General features: G+C 43.8%; 1 protein-coding gene across 2 annotated transcripts in view; it reads right to left on the bottom strand.

The window, feature by feature from the left end:
• Positions 1 to 18322, bottom strand: part of LOC122492952 (anthrax toxin receptor-like) — a 33437-nt gene extending 15115 nt beyond the window's left edge. The window contains exons 1-8 of one of the 2 annotated variants that reach the window (XM_043596797.1): positions 18151 to 18320; positions 16754 to 16825; positions 14200 to 14281; positions 14066 to 14099; positions 13313 to 13392; positions 13168 to 13236; positions 12759 to 12839; positions 12595 to 12655 (exon numbers count right to left, since the gene is read on the bottom strand). In XM_043596797.1, the coding sequence (XP_043452732.1) occupies positions 12595 to 12655; positions 12759 to 12839; positions 13168 to 13236; positions 13313 to 13392; positions 14066 to 14099; positions 14200 to 14281; positions 16754 to 16818 (472 nt within the window). In that variant the 5' untranslated portion in view covers positions 16819 to 16825; positions 18151 to 18320. Of the gene's footprint in view, positions 1 to 12594; positions 12656 to 12758; positions 12840 to 13167; positions 13237 to 13312; positions 13393 to 14065; positions 14100 to 14199; positions 14282 to 16753; positions 16826 to 18150 lie in introns of both variants that reach the window. The other variant, XM_043596798.1, reaches the window with a different exon arrangement.
• Positions 18323 to 20620: the final 2298 nt, after the last annotated feature.

Here is a 20620-nt window from a genome sequence, read left to right on the forward strand (position 1 = left end):
CTGGAGAGCACCCTGAGAGACTGAAGAGGTCAGGAGTCTCGTGCTCATGCCCTGTCTGCTTCCCAAGGCACCCTGACCCACTGATTTATTTCAATTGACAGCCTGATGAAATGCCTCTTTCTATTTCATTTGGGGTCCAGGTTCCTGCCTTGAGCTTTGCCTCCAAGTGACTGTCATGTCGTGTGGCAGCTTTCGTCAAGAGGGCGACAATCTTAAAGGTCAGAGCAGGAAATGCTGAGTTGAGCTGTCAGCGGGTGTGTGGCAGGCACCTGTAACCCTGGCCAGGCCGCCATGGGGGATGGACAACGACTGATGTTTGCACCTGCAGTTTGACATGCTGCTCAGATGCCATGACCTGCGTGTGTGCAGGGGACATAATCAGAGGAATGAAGCTGTCAGGTCGGCTGCACGGCAGGGTGCTTTAAAGCAGAAGCAGGGCAAAAGCCTACTTGTGTGGGAGTCTCCTGCCCGCCTCCAACCTCTCACTGCGAGTTGGTTAAGAAGACAGGAAGAGTCGGAGAGCTGCTGCCAACAGCTGGCTCAGTGGGAGATGCTTTCATACTGGTGATGTTACCCCCGCCCCCCTCCCCCCCTCCCCACCCGGCCACATGAGCTCAGTCTTGGGGTGGAGGCGTCAAGGATGGTGGGACTATTAGTACCACTACTATTGGTTAGGGCTTCCCAGTTTCTAGATCCTGTGCCGGTCCTTGTAAGATCGCCCGGCCTTACGTCTTACGAGAGATGTGCTAGTGGGTGTTGTTGGAGACGAAAGGGGAGCTCACAGATGTTTGGTAATTTGCTCCAGGTTGCAGCAGAGCCAGATCTGAACACAGCTGTGTCTGACCCCACGGTCTACTGCACGATAACCTTACAGTTAAGAGCACAGAGGCCGACCCGGTCTCTGGGTCTGCGTTTGGCCAGATCCAGCTGTGTGTGCTGTTACCAGGGGAGTAAGTGTGCTCATGCACCCTCCTCAGTACCAGTCTCCATGATGAGACATATAAGCCTGTACACACAGAGCTCATCGCAGGGAGGGGGCTTCTATCACAAAAGTCACTGCACAGGATGTCCTCACCAGACTGACTCAGGGACCTTTGTAGCGGGGGAGATGGCACACTTGTGAAGTTCCAGATGTCAGGAAGAGGCGTTCCCCATAGAACAAGGTGTGTTTAGTTGTATTTGTGTGGATACCTTTTGTTGGACTATGTTTCTAGTATGATGCTGGCCATTGAACTGTATCTAATTCTTTTATTTTTTTTCAAATTTTTGTTTAAGTTCTAGTTAATATACATTGCAATATGGGTTTCAGGAGTAGAAATCAGTGATTCATCACTTACAGATAACGCCAAGTGTCCTCATAACAACTGTCCTCCTTAATACCCATCACCCATTTAGCCCATTCCCTGCTTACCTCCCCTATCAAGCCTCAGTGTGTTCTCTACAGTTAAGAGTCTTTTGTGGTTTGCTTTCCTTTCTTTCATCTCACTTTCCATATGGTCATCTGTTTTCTTTCTTAAGTTCCACATAAAATGAAATCATGTTATTTTCTTTTCTGACTGAGGTATTTCACTTATCATAATACACTGTATCTCTTTGCAAATGGCAAGATTTCATTCTTTTTTATGGCTGAGTAATACTCCCTTGTGTATATATAGGGCATCTTCTTGAACTATTTATCAGTCCATGGACATTTGGGCTTTCCATAATTTGGCTATTGTTGATAATACTGCTATGAACATCAGGGTGCATGTACCCCTTCAAATCTGTATTATTGTAATTTTGGGGTATATACCTAATAGTGAAGTTTCTGGTCATAGGGTAGTTCTGTTGTTAAATTTTTAGGGAACCTCCATACTGTTCTTCAGAGTGGCTGCACCAGTTTGCATTCCCACAAACACTGTAAGAGGGTTCCCCTTTCTCCACATCCTCACCAACACCTGTTGTTTCTTGTGTTGTTAATTTTAGCCATTCTGACAGGTGTGAGGTGGTATTTGTTTTTGTATTTGATTTTGTTTTGATTTGTATTTTGATTTTTTTGATTTGTATTTTCTGTGATGATGAGTGATGTTGAGCATCATTTCATGTGTCTGTTAGCCATCTGTATGTCTTCTTTGGAAAAATATCTGTTTATGTTCTCTGCCCATTTCTTCACCGGATTATTTGTTTTTTTGGGTGTTGAGTCTGATAAATTTTTTTTATAGATTTTGGAAACTAACCCTTTATCTGATATGTCATTTGCAAATATCTTCTCCCATTCAGTAGGCTGCCTTTTAGTTTTGTTGATTGTTTCCTTCGTTGTGTAGAAACTTTTTATCTTGATGAAGTCCCAATAGTTCATTTTTCCTTTTGTTCCTCTTGCCTTCGGAGACACATCTAGTAAAACGTTGCTATAGGAAAATCAAACAGGTTGCTGCATGTGTTCTCCTCTAGGGTTTTGATGGTTTCCTGTTTCACATTTAGGTATTTTATCCATTTTGAATTTATTTTTATATATGGTGTAAGAAAGTGGTCCAGTTTCATTCTTCTGCATGTCACTGTCCAGTTTTCCTGACACCAATTGTTGAAAAGACCATCTTTTTTCCATTGGATATTCTTTGCTGCCTTGTTAAAGATTAGTTGACCATTTAGTTGTGATTACATTTCTGGATTTTACATTCTGTTGCATTATCTATGTGACTGTTTTTATGCCAGTATCATATTGTCTTGATGACTACAGCTTTGTAATATAGCTTGAAGTCCGGAATTGTGATGCCTCCAGCTGTTTTTCTTTTTCAGGATTGCCTTGGCTATCTGGGGTCTTTTTTGGTTCTATGCAAATTTTAGGATTGTTTGTTCTAGCTCTGTGAAAAATGCTGCTGGTATTTTGATAGGGATTGCATTAAATGAGGAGATTGCTCTGGGTAATATAGACATTTAACGATGTTTGTTCTTCCAATCCATGAGCATGGAATATTTTTCCATTTATTTGTGTCCTCTTCAATTTCTCTCATAAGTGTTCTATAGTTTTCAGAGTATAGAAATTTTACCTCTTGTTAGGTTTATTCCTAGGTATCTTATTGTTTTTGGTGCAATTGTAAATGGGATCGAATCCTTGATTTCTTTTTCTGTTGCTTCACTATTGGAGTATAGAAATGCAATGAATTTCTGAACATTGATTTTATATCCTGCCACTTTGCTGAAATCATGTATTTGTTCTAGCAATTTTTTGGTGAAGCCTTTAGGATTTTCTACATAGAGTATAATGTCTGAAAATAGTATGGGTCTGTTCAAATTTTCAATTTCTTCCTGTTTCACTTTGGTAGTTTGTGAGTTTCTAGGAATTTATCCATTTCTTCCAGATTGCCCAGTTTGTTGGCATATAATTTTTCATAATACTCTCTTATAATTGTATCTGTGGTATTGGTTGTGATCTCTCCTTTTTCATTTCTGATTTTGTTTAATTGGGTCCTTTCTCTTCTCTTTTTGATAAATCTGGCTTGGGTTTACAAATTTTATTAACTCTTTCAATGAACCACCTCTTAGTTTTGTTAATCTGTTCTATTATTTTTGTTTGTTTGTTTCTCTATTATTTATTTCCTCTCTAGTTTTTATCATTTCCCTTCTTCTGCTGGCTTTATGCTTTATTTGCTGTTCCTATTCTAGCTCTTCTAGGTGTAAAGTTTCATTGTGTATTTAGGACTTTTCTTGCTTCTTACGGTATAGCTGTTTTGCAATATACTTCCCTTTGGGACCACTTTTGCTGCATCCCAAAGGTTTTGTAGTGTTGTGCTTTCATTTTTATTTGCTTCCATGTACTTTTTAATTTCTTCTTCAATTTTATGGTTAACCCATTCATTCTTTAGTAGAAGGTTCTTTAACCTCCATGTATTTGTGGTCTTCCCCAATTTTTTCTTGTGGTTGACTTCAAGTTTCATAGCATTGTCGTTTGAATATATGCATGGTATGATCTAAATCTTTTTGTGCTTGTTGAGGGCTGATTTGTGACCCAGTATGTGATGCATTCTGGAGGATGTTTTTGTGCACTCAACAATACTGTGTATTCTAATGCTTTAGGATGAGATGTTCTAAATATATCTGTTAAGTCCATCTGTTCCAGTGTGTCATTTAAAGCCATTGTTTTCTTGTTGATTTTCTGCTTAGATGATCTGTCCCTTGCTGTAGTTGGGGTGTTAAAGTCCCTACTATTATTGTATTATTGTCAATGAGTTTGTTTGTTATTAATTGATTTACATATTTGGGTTCCTCCAAGTTGGGGGCATATATAATTGTTAGATCTTCTTGATGGATTATGATATAGTGCCCTTCTTCATCTCTTTTTGGGTAGACAAAAGGACCACGGAAGAGGGTAGGAAGGGTGGAGAGGCGGTGCATGCTACACAGACTGGTGGGAGGGAGCCAGGGCGGTGGAGGGGCAGCCCGCCCAGAAAGGCAGAGCCCCTGAAGTCTGGCTAACAAAAGCAGAGGGGCCGGACTCTGTGAGTTCTAACAGCCAGAGGGACTTAACATCTGGAATGTTAAAAGTCAGCAGCTCTGCTCTTGGAGAGCGAGGAGGGCAAGGGGACACCAGGAGGGAGAGTTGTTGAGACCCAGAAGACAGAGCTCAGCTTGGCAGGGGAACAAAGGCTCTGGCAAGCGCCATCTCCCTCTCCCATCCCCCAGCTGAAATTCCAAAGGGAACCAGTCCCCATCACCAAAGTTGCTTGTACCATGCAAACACCCAAAGCTGTGCTTCTGTGGAGCCATCCCTCTGACAGGGCTGCCTCCCTCCCTGTGCTGCAGGGCCCCTCCCACAGGGGACCACTGATGGCAAAGCGAGCTAAGCCTGTCCCTCCTACCCCTTTGCACCTTGCGGATCCAGCCCGGCTAATATGCCAGATCCCATCAAAGCAGCACCACAAGCCTGACAGTGTGCAAGTAGCCCAGACAGGGGCCACACCACTCCACAGTGAGTCCTGCCCCTGGGACAGGGGAAGATAAGGTACACACCAGTCTGACTGTGGCCCCAGTGGTGGGCTGGGGGCAGACACTGGGTCTGACTGCAGCCCCACCCACCAACACAAGTTACTCCTGACAGCACAGGGGAAGTGCTCTGCAGTTTGGAGCCACTACAGGGACCACCCAAAATGATGAAACGTTAGAATTTTCCTCAAAAGAAACATCAGGAAGTAGCGACAGCTAATGAATTGATCAAAAACGATTTAAGCAATATAACGGAACAAGAATTTAGAATAATAGTCACAAAATTAATTGCTGGGCTTGAAAAAAGCATAGAGGACAGCAGAGAATCTATTGCTACAGAGATCAAGGGACTAAGAAATAGTCATGAGGAGCTAAAAATGCTATAAATGAGGTGCAAAATAAAATGCAGGCAGCCATAACATGGACTGAAGAGGCAGAGGAGAGAACAGGTGAATTAGGCTGTAACAAGAGATGAAGAAGGGCACTATATAATAATTACAGGGTCTATCCATCAGGAAGAGCTAACAATTATAAATGTCTATGTGCCGAATATGGAAGCCCCCAAATATATAAAACAATGAATCACAAACATAAGCAAATAAGAATGTGGTAATTGCAGGGGACTTTAATACAGGGGACTTACAACAATGGATAGATCATCTAGACACAGGATCAATAAAGAAACAAGGGCCCTGAATGATACATTGGATCAGATGGACTTGACAGATATATTTAGAACTCTGCCTCCCAAAGCAACAGAATATACTTTCTTCTCGAGTGCACATGGAACATTCTCCAAGATAGATCACATACTGGGTCACAAAACAGCCCTTCATAAGTATACAAGAATTGAGATCATACCATGCATACTTTCAGACCACAATGCTATGAAACTTGAAATCAACCACAGGAAAAGTCTGGAAAACCTCCAAAAGCATGGAGGTTAAAGAACATCCTACTAAAGAATGAATTCATCAACCAGGCAATTAGCGAAAAAATTAAAAAATATATGGAAACAAATGAAAATGAAAATACAACAATCCAAATGCTTTGGGATGCAGTGAAGGCAGTCCTGAGTGGAAAATACATTGCAATCCAGGCCTATCTCAAGAAACCAGAAAAATCCCAAATACAAAATCTAACAGCACACCTAAAGGAAATAGAAGCAGAACAGTAAAAACACCCCAAACTCAGCAGAAGAAGATAAATAATAAAGATCAGAGCAGAAATAAACAATATAGAATCTAAAAAAAACTGTAGAGCAGATCAATGAAATTAAGAATTGTTTTTTTTGAAAAAAGAAACAAAATTGATAAACCTCTAGCCAGGCTTCTCAAGAAGAAAAGGGAGATGACCTAAATAGATAAAACTGTGAATGAAAATGGAATTATTACAACCAATCCCTCAGAAATACAAGCAATTATCAGGGAATACTATGAAAAATTATATGCCAACAAACTGGACAACCTGGAAGAAATGGACAAATTCATAAGCACCCACACACTTCCAAAACTCAAATAGAAAGAAATAGAAAACTTGAACAGACCCATAACCAGCAAAGAAATTGAATCAGTTATCAAAAATCTCCCAACAAATAAGAGTCCAGCACCAGATGGCTTCCCTAGGGAATTCTACCAGACATTTAAAGCAGAGATAATACCTATCATTCTCAAGCTGTTCCAAAAAATAGAAAGGGAAGGAAAACTTCCAGACTCATTCTATGAAGCCAGCATTACTTTGATTCCTAAACCAGACAGAGACCCAGCAAAAAAAGAGAACTACAGGTCAATATCCGTGATGAATATGAAGTAAAAATTCTCAATAAGATACTAGCAAATCGAATTCAACAGCAGATAAAAAAAAATTATTCACCACGATCAACTGGGATTCATTCCTGGGCTGCAGGGCTGGTTCAACATTTGCAAATCAATCAATGTGGTACATCACATTAATAAAAGAAAAGATAAGAACCATATGATCCTCTCTATCAATGCAGAAAAAGCATTTGACAAAATTCAGCATCCTTTCTTAATAAAAACCCTCAAGAAAGTCGGGATAGAAGGAACATACTTAAACATTATAAAAACCATTTACAAAAAGCCCACAGCTAATATCATCCTCAATGGGGAAAAACTGAGAGCTTTCCCCCTGAGACCAGGAACACGACAGGGATGTCCACTCTCACCGCTGTTGTTTAACACAGTGTTGGAAGTTCTAGCATCAGCAATCAGACGACAAAAGGAAATCAAAGGCATCTAAATTGGCAAAGATGAAGTAAAGCTTTCACTTTTTGAAGATGACATGATATTATACATGGAAAATCCGACAGACTCCACCAAAAGTCTGCTAGAACTGATACATGAATTCAGCAAAGTCACATGATACAAAATTAATGTACAGAAATCAGTTTCATTCTTATACACTAATAATGAAGCAACAGAAAGACAAATAAAGAAACTGATCCCATTCACAACTGCACCAAGAATCATAAAATACCTAGGAATAAACCTAATCAAAGATGTAAAAGATATGTAGGCTGAAAACTATAGAAAGCTTATGAAGGAAATTGAAGATACAAAGAAACGGAAAAACATTCCATGCTCATGGACTGGAAGAATAAATATTGTTAAAATATCAATACTGCCCAAAGCTATATACACATTTAATGCAATCCCAATCAAAATTGCACCAGCATTCTTCTCAAAGCTAGAACAAGCAATCCTAAAATTTGTATGGAACCAGAAAAGACCCCGAATAGCCAAAGTAATATTGAAGAAGAAGACCAAAGCGGGAGGCATCATAATCCCAGACTTCAGACACCACTACAAAGCTGTAATCATCAAGACAGCATGGTATTGGCACAAACAGACACATAGACCAATGGAATAGAATAAAGACTCCAGAATTGGACCCACAAAAGTATGGCCAACTAATCTTTGACAAAGCAGGAAAGAATATCCAATGGAAAAAAGACAGTCTCTTTAACAAATGGTACTGGGAGAACTGGACAGCAACATGCAGAAGAATGAAACTATACCACTTTCTCACACCATTCACAAAAATAAACTCAAAATGGATAAAGGACCTGAATGTGAGACAGGAAACCATCAAAACCCTAGAGGAGAAAGCAGGAAAAGACCTCTCTGACCTCAGCCGTAGCAATTTCTTACTTGACACATCTCTAAAGGCAAGGGAATTAAAAGCAAAAATGAACTACTGGGACCTTATCAAGATAAAAAGCTTCTGCACTGCAAAGGAAACAATCAACAGAACTAAAAGGTATCCAACAGAATGGGAAAGTATTTGCAAATGACATATCAGACAAAGGGCTAGTATCCAAAACCTATTAAGAACTCACCAAACTCCATACCCCAAAAACACGTAATCCAGTGAAGAAATGGGCAGAAAACATGAATAGACACTTCTCTAAAGAAGACATCCAGATGGCCAACAGGCACATGAAAAGATGCTCAATGTCGCTCCTCATCAGGGAAATACAAATCAAAACCACACTGAGATACCACCTCACACCAGTCAGGGTGGCTAAAATGAACAAATCAGGAGACTATATATGCTGGAGAGGATGTGGAGAAATGGGAACCCTCTTGCACTGTTGGTGGGAATGCAAACTGGTGCAGCTGCTCTGGAAAACAGTGTGGAGGTTCCTCAAAAAATTAAAAATAGACCTACCCTATGACCCAGCAATAGCACCTCTAGGAATTTGCCCAAGGGATACAGAGGTGCTGATGCATAGGGGCACTTGTACCCCAATGTTTACAGCAGCACTTTCAACAATAGCCAAATTATGGAAAGAGCCTAAATGTCCATCAACTGATGAATGGATAAAGAAATTGTGGTTTATATACACAATGGAATACTACTTGGCAATGAGAAAGAATGAAATATGGCCTTTTGTAGCAACATGGATGGAACTGGAGAGTGTTATGCTAAGTGAAATAAGTCCTACAGACAAAGATAGATACCATATGTTTTCACTCTTATGTGGATCCTGAGAAACAACAGAAGATCATGGGGGAGGGGAAGGAAAAAAAAAGTTAGAGAGGGAGAGAGCCAAACCATAACAGACTCTTAAAAACTGAGAATAAACTGAGGGTTCACAGGGGGTGGGAGGGTGGGGAGGGTGGGTGATAGTCACTGAGGGCACCTGTTGGGATGAGCACTGGGTGTTGTATGGAAACCAATTTGACAACAAATTTCATATTAAAAAAAATCTAGTTCATCTGATATAAGTATGGTACTCTGGCTTTTTTTTTTTTTTTTTTTTGATCTCCAGTAGCATGATAGATTATTCTCCATCCCCTCATTTTCAATCTGGAGGTGTCTTTAGGTCTAAAATAAGTCTCTTGTAGGTAGCATATAGATGGGTGTTGTTTGTTTGTTTGATTGTTTGAATCTATTTGATACCCAGTGTCTTTTGATTGGAGCATTTAGTCCATTTACATGGAAGAGTGATTACTGATAGGTATGAATTTAGTGCCATCATGTTACCTATAAAGTTGGTGTTTCTGGTGATGTCTTTTTTTCCTTTATACTCTTCGTTGCTTTTGCTCTTTCATTCCCACGCAAAGAGTCCCCTTTAGTATTTCTTGCAGGGCTGGTTTGGCGTTCATGAACTCCTTTAGTTTTTGTTTGTGTGGGAAACTCTTTATCTCTCCTATTCTGAATGACAGCCTGGTGGATAAAGTCATTTTGGCTGCATATTTTCCCCATTCAGCACAGTTTATATATCATGCCACTACCTTCTAGACTGTCAAGTTTCTGTGGACAGATGTGCCATGAACCTGATCTGTCTTCCCTTGTAGGTTAAGGACTTCTTTTCCCTTGCTGCTTTCAAGATTCTTTCTTTGTCTGTGTATTTTATGAATGATATGTCTAAGTGATGACTGGCTTTTGTTGAATTTGATGAGAATTCTCTGTGCCTCTTGGGTTTTGATGTCTGTTTCCTTCCCCAGATAAGGGAAGGTTTCAGTTAAATTTGCTCAAATAAACCTTTTTGCCCCCTTTCCCCTCTCTTCTTCTGGGATTCCTATGGTATGTTACTACACTTTAAAGTGTTGCTGAATTCCCTAAGTCCACATTCATGATCCAATACTTTTCTTCCCCTCTTCTTCTCAGCTTCATTATTTCCCATAATTTTATCTACTATATCACTGATTTGTTCCTCTATTTTGTCCATCATCTGCATTGTACCCAGTCGGTTTTGCATCTTGTTTGTAGCATTTTTAATTTCAGCCTAACTAGATTTGAGTTCTTTTATTTCTGTAATAAGGGATTCTCTAGTGTCTTCTATGCTTTTCTTAAGCCAAGCTATTATCCATTGTGATTACTGTTTTAAATTCTGGTTCAGGAATCTTACTCATATCTGTTTTGATTAAATACCTGGCTGTGATTTCTTCCTGTTATTTCTTTTGGGATGAATACCTCCATCTTGTCATTTTTGTCTAGGTCACTGTTGTGTGTGTGTGTGTGTGTGTGTTAGGAAAGGCTGTTATATTCCTGATCCTGAGAATAATGGCTATAATAAGAAGGGGTTCTATACTGTCTTGTGCCTGGTGCTTCAGGAAACGTTTCAGAGTGTGGACTCTACTGTTGTGTTTTGGCTGCTCCGTCCCTCAAGTCAGTCCTCTGCAGAGTTTTTCCTTGCTTACAGTACAGAGTGGTTGGACCTTGTCCACTATATGGAAAGTTTTAGGTGTGTTTTGGTCTGCTTGTTAAAAGAAGCTAGATCTTATTTCCTCTAGGCTGAAGCTTTGGAGCACTGTATATGATCACTGAACTTGGTGCATGCAGGGGGTTTGTTCCAGTCTTCTGGGGGAGGGGCCTGTTGTGCTGGTACTCAGAGTGACTTGTCCTTGTAAAGATGTACCTGCAGGTGCAGTGGGGCGGGGCTTGGTGTAAGTCGCTGCAGCCTCCGGTGGAGTTGATGTGCTGCTCACCAAAGTCTGTTTGTATTAATGTGCAGGCGGAAAATGGTGTCATCCCACTCCTTCATCCCTGGAGAGGGGAGTACACACCTGCCTCTATTCAGGAAGCCATCACAGAAGAGCAAACAATCTCGACTCTTGTATCCCAGATTTATGTCAGAACGCTGCCTTCACCCCGTCTGTCTGAGCCGTCTGTCTGCCTGGCAGCACAGTACTCCTGTGTTTTATCTCAGGCATGTGACTGGGTTTCAGAGCTCAAAATTTAGGGACCTGGTGTGGCATGGACCCACACTGATCCTCTGGGGGAGAGTCTTGCTGTGCTATGGCTGGTGTTTATTTGTGCCAGAAAAACAGTTGCATGACTGTGCAGTGGTTTGACGTTTATGGTTAAGCACAGAAAAAGCCATAACCAAGGTTTGCTGCCTTCAGCAAGTGTCTCTGTTCCTGTTCTAGTGAACAGGGCAGCATGTTGGTGCCCACCAGCTCTTTTTTTCCTGGGAAGCCATGCCACCTCTCCCAAATGCATTCCAAGAAGAGGAACTGTCTCCCTGTGTGTCTCGGGGGATCCTCAGACCACATTGCCCACTCCTGGGCTTCTGGTCTCCTTCCCCATAAGAGCACTACTAAGCCCACCAGGTACGACCCTGGCAATGGCATGGACTTCTAAAACTTCAGCCTTTGAGCTCTGCTGCTTATAAAACCTTGTGGTAGTCAGTCCCTCTCCTTTTCCCAGTCCATGGTGTTGGGGAAGAGTTTCTCTTGTGCAATCCCCTGCACTCTGCTTTCTCTCTCTCTCTCTCTCCCCGCCCCCCCCCCCCCCCCCCCCGTCTCTATGATCAGGGCTCCCTCACCTCCAGAGCACATGCAGTTCTTTTATGCCCTGAATAAACTCTCTGCAGTTCCTACATTTAACAATGTGGCCATTTTTCTCCCTCTAAATGTGCAGTTTATTTTCTCAGCCCTCAGATCGATTTTTTTGGGTGCTCAGAATGATTTGATATTTATCTAGCTATGCTGAAGGGACAAGGCAAGCATAGGATCCCTCTACTCCTTCACCACCTTAACTCTTCCCCCCTTCTAATTCTTTTATTCATCCATTGAGATAATCATGTTTCTCTTCTCCACATTGCTGATATGGTAAGTTACATTGATATTTGAACTACTGAATCAGACTTGTATTGCATGGGTGGTCCCTAATTAGTCTTGATGTTTTGTTCTTTTAATATGTTCTCAGATTTCATTTTGAAGTGTTTTGTTGAAGGTTTTTAAATATACTTTATTCTTATTTTGTATTAAACTTTTGGTTTTGAGATTAAAAAAAAGTAATTACAAAGATCTTATTGTGGTAATCATTTTACAATATATGCATGTCAAGTCATTATATGGAATACCTTAAACTTATACACAGGTGTTTGTCAGTTATATCTCAATAATAATGGGGAAAATAATTACACACACAAGCACACCACAACCCATGCTTGACATGCACACTCCAATCAAATGTAGACACACCTGTATACCCCAGGCACACTCATATATCCAACATATTTCTACACTACCATGCTACACATGCACAACACACTCAGATACCCACACACTACCCACATGCCACATATTCACACACCTCACAGAGCCCCCCCACCCCGCCCACCACTCTCCATTCTGCTAGAACAGTGACTATAGCTCTTACCTCCTACACAAACAAAGTAACTCTCCCCAGCCATAATTTCATGACAGGAATTTACCACCAGCTGGAAATAGAGAGAGGGGTGGCAGGTCAGGGATAGTGACATGGGGGGAGGGACACGGTGAGAAGCCATCCCATTGCTCTTCTCACATTTAGCCCACACTCACCATGTTAACGATGTCTTCCAGGGACTCGAATCCACTGTTTACCCCATAAAATTGGTCATTTCTTTCTACAATGTCTTTTAGCTACAAGAGAGAGGAGGCACCTTGGGCACATGGCCTGGGCTTGAGGACAAAGAAATCTCCACCCCAGGAGACAGTCTCTTCCCTTATGCCATATTAGACTCCAAGAGCCAGACCCTGGTGTCAGGCAGCAGCCCACACTTATGGAAGGGAAAGCTCTTCTGCCTCCACTGCTGGTGGGCAGGTTTTACACGCTGTTATTCATTTCTGGAGTGGCTATCTGCTGTCCAGACACCGGGGTGGGTTACAGGACCACCTTTGGGAAAGCTGACTTTGAAAGCATATCCCACTTGGGCTCGCAAGGGGCACCAGGTTACCTGTTCTGAATTACCTGGTCATTCTTATAGTCTTTTACACCCACAGAATAAACTTTGGCGCCCCTTTCACGAGCCTTCTCAGCCTAAGAGAAAGAACCCTTTGAGTACAAAGTACCAAATACATGGGGCAAAACACTGGTACTGATGGGTTGGACTCACTTCAGACTTAGTCTCCTCAAATGTCCTTGGTGTCAGTGGTCCTGCGGTCAGACCAATAATCAGACTGGGAGCATTGTTGCCTGCAGGGGAAATGGGGAGTAACTTCATTGGTAAAGATACACAAAGTGACTCTCTGCAGGCTGCTGGGGCCACAACACTGCTCCCCATACTTCCTCCTCCAAGGAAGAAGTGCCCAGACCTGAGCACCTGCCATCAGGAGTGCCTGGAGAGCTAGCATCCCAGTCCTGGAGGGAGAAGGAGACTTCTCTCTCTTAGATGAAGACAGTTCTGGGTAGAGCACAGCCTTTTCCAGTGTTGGAGACACAGTTACAGGACATCAGCCGAAGGGAAAGAACTGAAGGAAAAAGGAGCCAGGGCCAGAAATGTGATACAGACAAAGTGTGGGCGACAAAGGGTAAACCCAGCTCTTTTTTTCTGAAAATGGAATCCTTCTGCTCTTGGTTTCCCTGGCTTCCTGTTTTCTTGTTCAGGCAGCCCAAGTGTTGGTCAAGCACCTCACAGTTACCAAGAGCCTAGAAGGTACACACATGATCCCATGTGGTTCTGAGACTCATCACTGGGGGTGGTTTTCATCCTCACTGCACAGAGGAGGAACCTGTGGCACAGAGAGGGCAAGCACCTTGCTCCAAGAGTCAGCGCTAGGAAGGGGCCGAGGAGGGTCTGCACCTTGCTGAGGCCCAGGCCTGGCTCTGTCCCCACACCTGCCCGTAATGAAGTCACCAGGAAGCTTACCTTCATAGATTGCTTTTTCAATCTGCTCATTTGCCTGCAAGGAAATGAAGGAGTGTTGGAGAGGGTGGTGGGAGGACCCAGGATAATCTAAGAACTCCATAAAGCAGAGATCCTCAGAGCTCTAGATTCGGTACCTTTTTAAATCCTTTATGCATGTTTGCGGCTCCGGTAGGCACTATATTCTGAATTTTTTCAAGACTATTATGTATTTTACTTCTGAAAAAAAATTAGAAAAGGGGTTGAGGTATAATCTGGGGTTGAATTTACAAGCAGCCCAAGCTGTCCTGGAGCCACTGTGCACTGTGAAGACCTGTCTAGTCGGGACAGGATACAAGTCAAGTAGCCTGGTTATGACCTTATGCTCTGTGTCCTCGATATGAACAGGCCTTGCTCAGGCCTTCTCTGTCCCCCATCTGGTGAGCATGGGGTGGGGGGAGGCTGCTCTGCTGCTCCCATGGGTATGGCCTGGCTTTCTCTGCACTCACCACTGTCTCAGGCACACTACCTGGGGGACCCTCAAGAGCCCTGCCTTGACCATCCGTGGTGAACGTGGGGCACACTCATGGATGTGCCACTGTGAATCTGCACTCACAGTGTGACTGGCAGGGCTGCTAGCACCTACTGGGTCCCTTGGGAAGGCACACTCTTCCTTCAGCAGGTAAGGCTGAGTTTGGAAAAGGTCATCCTGCTGATAGCTCTGCTCTGTCCCATCCTCCCCTGTCACAGAATCCTGAGATTGACTTGCACCTGCCCCAAGCCTCTTCCCCTTCTGGATTGGCACCAAAGGAAGGAGAAAGCTCCTTAATGAGAGAACTAGGGCTCCTGGGCTTACATACTCCTGAAGAAAAAGGCCAAAAGCTGGGGAAGTGCCTCGAGGGCTGCCCATGTAGGTGGAGGGGCAGTGCTCCCTTGGCCGCCATGGGTATGTGGCCAGGTGGCTGCTGTTAAGGGGGATTTCACAGGTGGGACTGGGGACCTAGGTTCAGGCTAATCCCATGTGACAAGCTGAGCTGGCACAGCAAGGCTAGGAGAGCTGGGACCCTGAGAGGGCTTCTTACTGTGGGGAGTGGAGATGTTGCTGTGGGGTGAGACCTGAGAGCTCCAGGTCTAGCCCCACCCAGCCCAGGAGGTGAGGCCTGGCACCCATGGCCAGTGGAGATCAAACCAGGTGCTACCCGGCCCAGCAAAAATATTCTCCCTCCTCTTGCCACATTTTGGAAGTTTATTTAACTGAGCCCCCAAATCTGGGGTGACTCTCATGCTTCCCCAGTCTATGGCCCAGGAGCCTCCTGGTCAGGCATATAGTTGCCTGAGCCAGTGCCCTTAAGGGAGTGATGCCCCTCCAGCCCTACTCCTAGCTCTGCATTCGGAAGGAATACAGGCTCCTAACACCCTCAGCTAGACTCCTTCCCTTAAAACATTACTTCCTCAGAAAAACATAATTTCATATAGTTTCCATGCCCCTGGCCCCATTCCCACTCCTGAACCCTGAATCAGGGAAGACATTACTGTGTTCACACTCCAGAGAGGACCAGGCGGGTCCTCCCTGAGCCCCCTCCCCGCCACAGCTTCTCACATCTGGGCCCTGAGCCCCCCACCTTGGAGGAGGCAGAGGTCTTACCCTCCCCAGTGGGCAGCTCTTCCTCCAGAGCCCCCTGCCCAGCAGCCCTGCATCTCTCTGCCACCTGCCAGCATCTCTCCCAATGGACTTGCTTCCTTCCACTTTCAACCTACTCAGGTCTCTCTGTCCTGAATGCAAAACCCCACCTATGCACAAATTTGTGCCTCCACTAGTGTTTGGGGCAGCCAGCCCTCTCTCCCTGCTTGTCCTGGAGTCAGGCAGAAGAGTGCTGCTACCTCCAAGCATTGACACCACCACTCTGCTATGCCTGGCTTCTCTCCATGGTCCTGAATGGTAGCTCTGTGCCACAAATATTGGGGCCCATCTAGTCCTAAGAGGTGCTCAACCTCTCTTTGGTGTTTCATTGGGTTCCAGTAAATTGTGTCCATGGGAATCTTAACCTCCTTAACCAGCTATTCAGAAGCTCCATAACTTCCAGACTTTTGCCCAAACTGCTGGGCTCACCATGGCCCACCTAGTATGCAGGCATGTCTTATCTTCCTCAAGCACCCTATCCCAGCCTGATGTTCAGGACCCCACTCATGGGTTTAGACCCACCAAGGGAGCAAAATTCCCTCCACTGAAAACATCAATGCTTCGATGCTGCCGATCTCTTCCTCCCTGGTTCTGATCTGTCTTCCACCCACCCCTCCTTACACACTGGCTCAGGGCAGAAAGTGACATATAACAACAGTAGGTGTCAGACTCGTATCACTGTTCATAAAGGACCTGCACATCCGCTCCCTAAAATCCTGGGAATCCTAGCTAGCCCATTCTAAGAAAAGGGAAGAGCATGGAGGGAAGAACTCAGGACAGCTGTAGGTCAGGGCTTAGAGGGGTGGAGAGGTCTAGCAGCACAAAGTCTGCCAGTGTCAGTGCAGCCAGGGGTCAGAGAGAGCTGGGGGCCCAAAGCTAAGGATCAGGGTGCACAAGGAAAGAAGTCCAGGCCAGCCCAGCCTGCAGACCAGTGGGCTCCCCACTGTGGTTTCAGGGAACCCCTCAGCCTGTTAGCTCTCCCTGAGACCTGGTTTTCTAGGTCTGCCATTGGGGATCATATCAGCGCTTACCTGTCAGAGGTGAGATTCATGATGGTGTAGCTCTGTGTGGAGTAGGTGATTAAGGACATCCTCATTTTTGAACTGTGGAGGAAGCATGTGCTTGTGAGATGCCATCAACACAGGCTCAAAATGAAACCAATGAAGCTCAGAAAAACAAGGCTCAAGGCAGCCAATGAGGGGGTCTATGTCAATTGCTATACTTCCCACCATAACTCTTCTGCTTTGGGACCCATTTCCCAAACCTGAAAGTTGCCGTAAATTTAGTGAAAAATTTTTTAGACTGTAAGATGTGTGGCCTCCTTAGAATAGAATGCCAAGATGGCATCCTGATCCATTCTTACACTCTTACATTCTTACATTCCAAAAGACAGACAGACACACACACACACACACACACACACACACACACACCCCAAGCCATGTGAACAGCACATTGCAAGGAGATAGACACCTGCACATTCCTGCATGAGGGGTTCCCCCTGGTCTCTCTTCTACATTCTTTGGACCTTCATTCCTTTCTCTCCTAACTCCTTCTGTACTTCCTTCTCTTGTCAAAGAAATTAATTCTCTTTCTTGGCAGCCATTTATCTAAATCCCTCTCTTTCCATCCTCTGGCCACTGTCTTCTGGCCTGTTGACCCTCATTATCACTTAGATAAATTGGTACAATAGGTCCCTAGCTGAACTTCTTATTGTTCTTGGCTCTTGATCCAGCTCATTTTATCCACTATAATAAGAATTCTTTTCTTGAAGCACAACCTCGATCATGTGAGACCCCTGCTCAAAAATCCTATACCCACCTATTGCGCACAGCAGGAAATTCAAGCTTGTGGTCTGGCATAATGAGCCCCTATGTTCTTGGCTCTTGGCTTACTTGTCCAGCCTCATCTCTGGGTCTTCTCCTTACTAAACCTACTCTGCAGCCAAACAGACCATTCCCATCACAAGAAGCCTCTTTGATGGTTCCTGTTATCCTGTCTTCCCCTATCTTTCAAGGCCTAGTTCAAATTTCCACATCTTCTAGGTAGCTATCCTTGGCTTTTTCTCTAGGAATTCTTGCTTTTTCCTCCATATTGCCATGCAAGACTTTTGTCCCTTTCTCTTGGCCTTCAGCATCATTTAACCAGGTTTTTGGTTACTGAGTCAGTCTGCTTTAACTTCCTCTCCAAGCCTGTAAAGTCCTCAGAAGCAGACTGTGTCCCCCTTAATGTGGACTGACCTTCCAGCAAGAGTCAGTGAAAGCTGCTAAGAACTAATGGAATCAGTGTGATTTTCCTTTTTCCCTTTTTCAGAACACCACCATGGGCTCTGTGCTCCTGGCCTGAGGGACTCCCATGCCCACTGAGTCTAAGCAGCTGTGTATCCGTCTGGCAGAAGAAAATACCCTGGAGCATGGAGAAGCCTTACTTTGGAAACCTCTTCACCAGATCATCCACAAATTTATAAATGTCCTTCCAAATGCTGTTTGCATTGTCTGACCTGAAAACAAAGACTTGAGTCAGAGGGATGAAAGACAATCATCAGGAGAGCAGTTTCTGTCCCCACCTCCCACAGTCCCTTTAGCAAGCTCCTCTGCATCCCACATAACTGAAGCCTGCCACATACCCACCACCCTGGTGGTGATTTTCATCAGTGTGAATGGTGGGGAGGTTGAATAACCAGGCCTGTGTCCTTGGGACCAAGTGACTTTCATGGATTAAGGACTTTGGGTGGCAAACCAGGATGGTTGGTTTGGCCATGGAAGGGAGACAAGAAATGAAGGAGGATGCATTCATTGGAAAACACATTCTGATTTTGAAATGTTGGCTCTCTTGGCCCCCCACTTCCCTTTGGAATAACCATTAACACTGTCCTCTTCTACCCCTTAAAGGTGTGTAGTGGGATGCAAGACAGGGTTTTCTTGCACCACATTCCATCAAATGCCTCTGGAAAGCAATACATCTAGGCTGAGAGAGTGACCCAAGCTTTCCCTGTAATTCTTTAACGGACTCTGGATTCTTGGGTATCAGAGCTATCCTGACATACCTCCTTCGGTTGGGGATCCATTTGTAGGCCAAAGTCTGACCTGCCAACCATTCCTCATGACACACACACAGATTCTGTTCATACTTTCATGTTTTCCGGCACTCACAGAGTAGGAAAAGACATTCCCAACAGGAGCCTGCACCTCAGGCAAGGAAGGCTATGCCACTCAGACTATTTAATTTCCCTTCCTCCTTCAAAGCTGAGCCACTCTAGACACAGAAGGCCTATTCCAGCACTACTGCAAGGGGAGAGATAGGAATAGACCTAGGATACTGATCTTCTGTCACCATCATGCTCTGGCCAGCAGGGAAAGCCACAGGAAAAGCCACTTCCTCTTCTAATTTTCAGTTTCTCACACTCATAGGCTCCCACTTTAGTTCCTAGTTGGTGAAGACGCTCAAGCAGGTTAGAGCCTTATGATGTCTCCTTCTGTCTAAGCAGGAAGCCCTTAAGTGAGTCTTACCAGCTCAGGGTTCAATGATCTTTGCAATCCAACATCTCTATAGTTCTGCACTATTCCAGGTTATGATTGGCAAATGTGAGGGTCACTAAGAGTCTTGGTCAAGATCCTATGGATGTTAAGGGGTAAAACTGTCTGATTCCCTGGCCTGGATTCTTTTTCTGGATCTGACAGTTCATGTCATATGAATTCGAGGAACCCACAAGGAGGCCCTTCCTCTTTCCTCCAGTGATAACTTTGTCAAGAAACATCCTAAATGTCATGTTTATATGTGTGGTCCTCATATCCAAGGACATCTTCCCTTTATCATTTTTACTGTCTCCTCTAAGTTTCATCTAAAACTATCAACAGATGGTGAGGAAACTAAGAATAGATTATTATAACTATGTCAGGATGATCATTCATGGAGCACTATTTATGAAGCACTTTATATGCATGATTTCCAATTCCAAATCAATCCAATGATATTAGCATCATTCCTATTTTACAGATGAAAAAACAGGCTCTCGCAGGTCAAGGAATTTGGCACAATTTCCATGAATAGCATGGATATGAACCCAGATCTTCCAGCAAAGCCCATGCTCTACCTATTGGACTTGGGAGACTGGGGTGACACTACTGTACCAACAGTTGCTGGGAGCATAGCAATAGACTCTGACAACTTACCCACAGACTTTCTCATGGAAGCGCCACGATAAACTACAACAAAGGCAATTCCTCTCCTAACCAATGGTAATCCTTTTCACTTTCCTTCTCCCTACTACTCTCCTCTGTTCTCCCCCAGAGTGAAGAGGATCTTCCAAAGAAGATTCACAGGATAAGAGTCTTCAACCCATCTACCAGCCCTGGAAAAGTTTGTGATGATTTTGAAGGAAGGTCTAGCTTCTAGAACACAGAAGAATGTGAGTGCTCTTGTGTAGTGGGAAAAACCACAAGGATATAAGTACCTAGGAGAGAGGCAGTATGGAACAGAGCAACCACGTGGAGCTCCAGCACACAGAGCTCCAATCATGTTTTATCACCCCACACTGAAATGAGAATGGAGAGATGGGGATCACCAGACATTTGAGGGCATCTCTACTGTTGAAGATTGAGTCTAAAATATCTTACTGATGTCACTACTCTGGGGGAATGGAAAGAGTGGGGAAGATCCATGTAGGAGAGCTGAACTATAAGAAAATTAAATTCTCTTCTTTCCTAGGCAGAAGCCAAAGTGTTTGCTTTTAAATTTATGTTCAAGCATTTTTTGAGAAATGAAAAAAATGGAAGTACAAACAAAAACTAATAGCATAGAGGATGTCAGCAAAAAGGCAGATTCTGAAACTCCAAGCCTTCGTTCCCCAATAATAATATTCCAAAAAAAAAAAATAACCAAAATCTTTCTTCACCAAC

The sequence above is a fragment of the Prionailurus bengalensis genome, chromosome D2 (genome assembly GCF_016509475.1).
Source record: "Prionailurus bengalensis isolate Pbe53 chromosome D2, Fcat_Pben_1.1_paternal_pri, whole genome shotgun sequence".
NCBI lineage: Eukaryota > Metazoa > Chordata > Mammalia > Carnivora > Felidae > Prionailurus > Prionailurus bengalensis.